General features: G+C 43.1%; 1 protein-coding gene across 1 annotated transcript; it reads left to right on the top strand.

Annotated features, from left to right (window-relative positions):
* Positions 1–2,510: 2,510 nt before the first annotated feature.
* LOC145417036 (tyrosyl-DNA phosphodiesterase 1-like) lies at positions 2,511–6,710 on the top strand. The gene is made up of 5 exons (XM_080285874.1): positions 2,511–2,639; positions 3,066–3,213; positions 4,768–4,906; positions 5,617–5,752; positions 6,582–6,710. Exons 1-5 carry the CDS (start codon positions 2,511–2,513, stop codon positions 6,708–6,710), a joined length of 681 nt encoding a protein of 226 aa, XP_080142000.1.
* Positions 6,711–7,681: the final 971 nt, after the last annotated feature.

Raw genomic sequence — 7,681 nt, forward strand, 5'->3', positions numbered from 1 at the left:
CGTAGCTCATGCCACTTCTTAGCTTGTCCAGTAACACAATTTTCTCTGCTAAGGTCATAACTTTTCTTGATCGTTTTGTCACTTTGGAGTTCTTACTGATTGTATTATTAGCCTTCAGTGAGGCTGGCTTACGTCCTGGGGCCATGTGGAAATAACGTGGGAGACCAAGTGGCTTGTATTACAGCGCGGTTACTAGTGCACCAAGCAGGTGAGGCAGACAGGCGTGGACTGAGGGATGCAGGGCAGAGGGACCGTGGGAAAGGGATAGATGGTGGCGTGAGTTTACCGCGCTACAATTGGAAACGGCGGGAATTTCAAATTTTTTGTTCTCCGTATATTCAAGGATATTTTTGAACTTATTAATGCTAAGAAAATCCGCGAGAGGGCAAAACCGTAAAAAAAAAATCCGCGAAACATACGGGATTACTGTACAGTCCACTGCCTGGTTATGTTTTTCTTCTGCCCTATCCTGTGACCGGAGTGCCGTAAGCCAAAGGTGTCTACCCTGCAGTCCACAGTCCTTTATTTGGAGGCTAGGGGAGGAGCTTAGGCAGTGGAGTCAGGTGGTTATATCACTGTCACCAGGTGAAGGTGTCCTTCTCCAACTATTCACAAAGTTATTCAGTTTATGATAACCTTCATTAACACCTTCATTACATACTGTTTTCCTAAGCCCCTTTAACCCCTAATACGCGGCCAATGGACAGCCAACCTCCCCCCGGGTGGCGGGGTTCAATTGCAGTCTGAGTACCTGTAGCAAAATATTAGCCAAAAATCAGAGATTAACCCTAGAACATTATACTTGGTATGGCATGTAGTACTTACATTCAGCTTTCTCCAGAGACAGGTGTTGAGCCTTTGTGGACTACCCAAGGACTTGTGGAGACTTGCAAAGTTGGGTAACCAAATCTTCACTTTCACACCTCCAGCAACCCAGTTTCCCCTCTACCACAGCCTCATTCTGTCACAGTAAACTTTATACTACAACATACATGTAGTTTGGAATCCGTATTTGTACAATAAGCACTGAAAATAAGGCTAAAATCAGTGAAGCGTACGGCTGACATGCAGCGTGGCGGCGGTCTTCCCGTCACTCAACAAACATTTCCATTTTCACAGCTAAAAACACGTATACTACATTATTTTCAATCATATTACTTCCCAAAAGATCACCGCAGCGCGCTTTTTATTCTGCCTTATGCCCGTCACTTTATTCTCGTTCCTCTCGGCCCCTCACACTGACTCGGAAGAGCTAGAACTCCCCATAATGTCACTTTGAAAGCCTGCGGTAAACTGACGCTAAAGAGGGGCAAACTGTGAGAAAAAAAGGTAGTGTGACAACTGGGGAAACAAGCGTTTCCTATTAGCATAAACTGCTTGTGAGGGGAGAGTGCAGATTTACAGTTCTGAGCACTCAGAGCGGTGCCATGTATCACAGCCAAGCTGGCCGGGCCGTGGGGGGGGGGGGGAATGCGATACTTGGCAACAACGGAGGTCAGTAGTACAAAGGTAAAGTATGCTAATTGTAGCTAAAGGGTGGTGGTACTGATAGACAATACCAGCTGGAACATCCTTGCCCGCGTTTATTCAAAATTAACTCGAATCGCAAACACGACGATCCGCCGTTATGTCCTTTTTGGCGAGCGTCGCAAACGTGACGCCCCTCATTTTAGGGGTTAACCCTATTGCTGTTTTTACATAATTTTTAATTCAGCTTATGGGAGACCTGCCCCTTTCACCTCTGTTGCAGGACAGGTGTAGTCAGACAGATCTATCTATTGCCAAATGCGTTAATCCTATACGGGATGGCCACAAACAAATTGCCTCCACATCACCCTGTCCCCTGCCATGTCACTGCCCTGCTCCCAACACACACACCCCTCTCTCATATACCTCTCCACTCCATCCCTCCATCTCATCCTTGGCCTTCCCCTCCCTCTCTCCCCATCCACGTCACTCTCATACACTGTCCTCATCAGTCGCTCACTGTCCATCCTCTCCACAAGGCCAAACCACCTCAGTGTGTTTCTTGTAATGCTTCCTATCACATCCACATCACAACACACCTTTACATCCTTATCAATCTCTCTCTCAATGTGACTCCACATGCTTCTCTTAAATAACTCATTTCCACTGCTCTCACTCTTGACTTGTGTCCCTCCAACAATGTCCAAGCATCATTTCCATACGTTAGACTTGGTATCACAATACTGTCATGTTGTAACTTTTTCACTTCCATGCTCACTTTCCTGTTTCTTATCACAGCTTTCAAGGAACCAGCAACCTTTCTTCCTTGTTGTACCATTTCAAGCACTTCACCCTCCAGACTTCCATCCTTACTCATCACACTACCCAAGTACTTAAATGCACTCACATTTTCCATTTCCTCCTCATCCACCCTCACTGTACATTCACTGACTTCATGCAGCCATGACTTTTAGTTCCATCTTATGATCACAGACAAGCTATAACTATCTTTCCCTCACTGACACATCACTTGTACAGTGGATATGGACTACCTGACCGAGGAGTACAGAGCTGCAGGAGTCCTCCACCTCCCCCTGACAGTCCTGTGTTCCAAGCATTTGAGGAGCAACACGTATGACCCAGCCGACCATCCACAGATCAATGAGATCAGGGTGTGTTATTTGGCATCTGTTTACATCAGCTTACCCATTTAGACCTATTTTCAGTACCATTTGTGTGTGTATTATACATTATTTACACTTACTCCCATTTAATTACCGGTACATATTAGCGCCTTTATTTATGCCTAGTGACAGTGTCTGTTTACAGTTATTCTGTACATAATTTACTCATACCATTTTACTCTGATTAAAATTACCTTCTCTTGATTATGGAGTTGTAGCAAGAGATTAACGTTAGGATATAATTCTAGTCATGAAAAAGTTGTACGGAAAAAAGTTTAGAGCTACAGTATTGTCTTATTCTGCCAGTGAGCTACATCAAATAAGGTGTAAAAGGACATAAGTTTGGGCCATGTTAAGGTGAAGCACTTTAGTTACACTTAGAATATGGCCAATGGTGCTTGTGTTTCATCCCAGGTCCATCTAAGGAACTTATATGCAACACATCATTCAAAAATGATGGTTTTTCGCTACAAAGGAGTGAGGGTCGTTGTACACACCTCCAACTTGGTGCCTGGCCAGGTTGTCAATGGGTATTGGATCTTGCCCCTGTTTCCTGCCCTGGGTGAGTTTTTTATTATTATTCTCCTTGTTCTTATCATTCTTGTTATTTTTTATTATTATCATTATTATTATTATTTTGTGGGAGGTGGGGGCACTCACCATCCACTCACTTGATGTAGTGCTGCTCTCGGGTGTCTGCCCTGTCCTCTCTTCCATCCTTCTTTCCTTCCATTCTCTTCTTTCTTTCTTTCCTTCGGTCTTTCCTTTCCACCCTTCTGCCTACAGGTGACTTTACACTCCCTCTTCTGTCTTTCTTCATTCTTTCCTCTTCCTTCTGCCTGTGGGTGGCTCTACGCTGAGTGACAAGCCAAATGGTTCCCTGTACACCAGGAAACCATGTACTACACTGGGTGGTAACCATATAACCAAATTTTGGCGCCTGGTGGTTTAGTGGGTAATTATTGCGCTCCAGTCGGATTGAACCGGTTCAGGTTTCTATCCAAGGGATGGTTGGGGTTGATTGCTCATGTAATGCCACTCAGGGATGAGTGAGGCTGGTCACTCTCATCTTAAATGTCAGGACCAACTTGCTAGCCCTGGGCTCCTATGCTCCTCATGGGGCAACATAGGATTGGCTGATGGATGGATGGATTATTATTATTCATCCATCCATCATCCAATCCTAAGTTGCCCCATGAGGAGAGTAGGAGCCCAGGGCTAGGCAGTTGGCCCCCTCCCTGTAAAACAAATAACTCGGAGTCAAATGGCCACCCCGTACGGGATTATGGCGTCTGGCGATAGATAGATAGATAGATAGATTATTATTATTATTATTATTCAATCCATCATCTAATCCTGTGTTGCCCCATGAGGAGTGTAGAAGCCCGAGGATAGGCAAGTTGGTCCTGACATTTAAGATAAGAGTGACCAGCCTTACTTATCCTCTTCTTTCTTTCCTTTATTCTTTCCTCGTCCTTCTTCCTATGAGTGACTTTACACTCCCTCTTCTGTCTTTCTTTCCTTCATTCTTTCCTCTTCCTTCTGCCTGTGGGGGACCCTACACTGAGTGACAAGCCAAATGGTTTCCTGTACACCAGGAAACCATTTACTACGCTGGGTGGTAACCATATAACCAAATTATGGCGCCTGGTGGTTTAGTGGGTAATTTCAGCGCTCCAATCGGATTGAGCCAGTGAAGGTTTATATCCAAGGGGTGGTTGGGGTTTACTGCTCACATAATGCCACTCTGGGATGAGTAAGGTTGGTCACTCTCATCTTAAATGTCGGGACCAACTTGCCTAGCCCTGGGCTCCTATGCTTCTCATGGGGCAATATAGGATTGGATGATGAATGAATGAATTATTGTTATTCCTATTATTGTCACTATTATTATTTATTATTATCATCCATTCCTTATTTCATCCTTCTTTCTCCCCTCCTTACCTACCTTCCTTCCTCATTTATAGTTAGCAGCAGCAGTCTCTCTCTCTCTCTCTCTCTCTCTCTCTCTCTCTCTCTCTCTCTCTCTCTCTCTCTCTCTCTCTCTCTCACCACTACTACTACTACTACTGCTGCCTCAACAATTAACGCACACCCTCATTATCATCTTTCACAGAGGAAGGTGTGCCAAAGACAAGCGGCGACTCAGTTACATTCTTCAAAGGAGACCTAATTGACTACCTAAGATCCTACAAATTACAGAGTTGCAGCAGATGGGCAGAGATTGTTAGAGGGCATGACTTCTCAGCGTGCAGGTGAGTTGATGCGTTATTATTATTATTATTATTTTTGTTATTATTATTATTATTATCATTACTTCACTCTCATCTTAAATGTCGAGACCATATGCCTAGCCCCAGGCTCCTACACTCCTCATGGGGCAATGTAGGATTGGATGATGGATGGATGGATTATTATTATTATTATTATTATTATTATTATTATTATTATTCCATCCATCCATCCATCATCCAATCCTTGTCATCCCATACAAGAGTGTAGGAACCCGGGGTCAGGCAAGTTGGTCCTGACATTTAAGATGAGAGTGACCGGCCTCACTCATCCCTGAGTGGCATGACATGAGCAATAAACCTCAACCACTCCTTGGATATTATTATTATTATTATTTTTATTCACTTTACTGGATACATTTATCTGAAGCTACAGAATGTGGTGAATGTCTTTGGTGTATCAGATAGAGCCAGGATTCCAGGGGCTTGAATGGTGAATGAATGGTAGCCTGGCTCATTGGATTGGTCAGATTTGGGCTGTCTGGACATTGCTACGCCTCACCCTGCCCTTGGGTGGGAAAGAAGGTCCAGGTGATGATGATGATTGTTATTATTATTTATTATTATTGTTATTGTTGTTTTTGTTATTATTATTATTACTGTTATTGTTGTTTTTATTATTATTCATAAAAAGAGGTTGGTGTGGTGATGATGATGATACTTTGCCTTTACAGGGCTGCCCTCATATGCAGCGTCCCAGGGAGCCACAGTGATGAAGATTACGAAAAGTGGGGCCACAGGAAATTACGACGTGTTTTGCAGCAACACTGTGTTACTGTGACCTCACCCATTGTGGCCCAAATTTCATCAGTTGGTAATTATACACTCTTACTACTACTATTGTCAGTCTGCATATCTGTCTGACTAAATACTTGTTTGTTGTCTGATGGAACTCCCATAACTTGATGATGATAATGATGATGATGATGAAGAATGCTCTTCACTCAAATTTCCTTTCACCCTTCAGGTAGTTTGGGGCCTCAGTCATCATCATGGTTGATGGGAGAGTGGGCTGCAAGTTTCTGGGGGTTAAATCAGGCCCCAGGGATAGACCAGGCAGTAAGTCCATGTTATATTGCTGTCTACTACTACTACTACTATTACTACTACTACTTCATTTGCTGCAACTGTCTCCAAGCTGTTTTCCTTAACAAATTCAAGCTGGTAGTGGATTTTCTTCATTTATTATTTGTCATGTTGAAGGAGTACCTCTTGTGAAAGTGAATTGCATGAGGCTGTGGTGTGGGTGGGATGAAGGTAAAACAGAGAGAATGAATGGGTTGTGAGCTGTGTTTTGAAGGGTAGTGAAGGAGTTTGCATTGTAGTCTGGCTAGGGCAGCTTGTAGTCTCTGGGAAGGACAGTTTGAATGGGAAGAGAGTTTATTTGGATGAAATACCAATGATACAGCCTGACAGATGGAATCAAGGTCATATCATCAGTTACGATTAAGAGTTTCATAGTTTTTTGTGCATTTCACTTATTACCCTTTGGCAGTTTACACTATACATATGTATACTTACGTATTGACATATACAATGAAAGAGAGAGAGAGAGAGGAAATTATTTACCATCAGTGAGGCAAGAGTAAGGATCTGTGGCAGTATGGGAGAGAAACTGCATTATTTCATTATTTTTCAGGTTAATATCATCTTCCCAAGCGAAAATGATGTGAGCAACAGCATCGAGGGATGGCAAGGAGGGCGTGGCTTGTTTCTGTCTGAGTCGCAGTTCGATGCCCAAACATGGAGCCACAGTCTGTATCAGTAAGTATATCTTCTCATTGTTATTGTGGCTAGGGGTTCACGTGGACACAAACCTGATGAACTGCAGGATGTAGTTCCCATCCTCCTGCAGTCTACCTGTTGGAGGGTGGGAGTTGTGGGACACCGGTTGAACAGTGGAGCCACCCACTTACATCTGCGTCACCATGTAAAGGTGTCCGTCCTTGTCACCGTGCATAATGGACATGTGATGTTATCTAACCATTTTCAGTTAATGATGATTAAGGTGTATTTAGAGTGAAGATTCAGTTTGACGGTAGCTGGTTTGTTTCATCTGACAGTGATATATAGCCCATTTTCAGCTCAGTTGAGGGTTAATTTGATCAGTAACCAAGGACATTCATACCTCATATCATAGGCTCAGTGATTTTCATACAACCATGTCATAGTATGTACGTTGCTAGAATAGCCCAGCTCTGCCAGTTGAAAACAAACCAACTTTAGTAACCAGTGAAACTCATTTCTGCCCCATGAATAAAGTTCATTGAATTATACACAACCATGACTTACACTAGGCTGTCAAATACTACAGTATTTAAGTTGAAAAAAAAGTCATAAGTAGCAAAAGCATTATCTGCATAGCAACATAATAGATGCAGCAGTTTCATATACTGTATATAATATAGATGATATGTTGCTGTAGTGGGCAGCGGAAAAATCTGATGATGAGTTTTTCTTTCCAGTCTGTGGCGTAGTGAAGCAAAGAAACTGACTCACTATATGTCCCATATTAAAACATATGCTGCCATGAAGGATGATAATGCTGCTGAATATTTCATCCTGACGTCCCACAATCTGTCAAAGGCAGCATGGGGAGAGGAATCCCGTCAGGCTCGTTTCAACATACTCAATTACGAGGTTGGGGTGCTGCTGCTGCCAAAATTACTGGTAAATATATATGCATGTGCACATATGTGTATGTGTGCATCTATGTGTGTGTGTGTGTGTGTGTGTGTG

This window comes from Coenobita brevimanus, chromosome 108, assembly GCF_032717465.1.
Source record: "Coenobita brevimanus isolate Jiangsu-jjx chromosome 108, ASM3271746v2, whole genome shotgun sequence".
Lineage (NCBI taxonomy): Eukaryota > Metazoa > Arthropoda > Malacostraca > Decapoda > Coenobitidae > Coenobita > Coenobita brevimanus.

What these genes read in the sequence shown, in the direction of transcription:
- LOC145417036 (XM_080285874.1), top strand. Translation starts at nt 2,511, where the DNA reads ATGGACTACCTGACCGAGGAGTACAGAGCTGCAGGAGTCCTCCACCTC. An exon ending in CACAGATCAATGAGATCAGG is followed by an intron (nt 2,640 to 3,065) that starts GTGTGTTATTTG and finishes GTTTCATCCCAG; the next exon opens with GTCCATCTAAGGAACTTATA. An exon ending in GCCCCTGTTTCCTGCCCTGG is followed by an intron (nt 3,214 to 4,767) that starts GTGAGTTTTTTA and finishes CATCTTTCACAG; the next exon opens with AGGAAGGTGTGCCAAAGACA.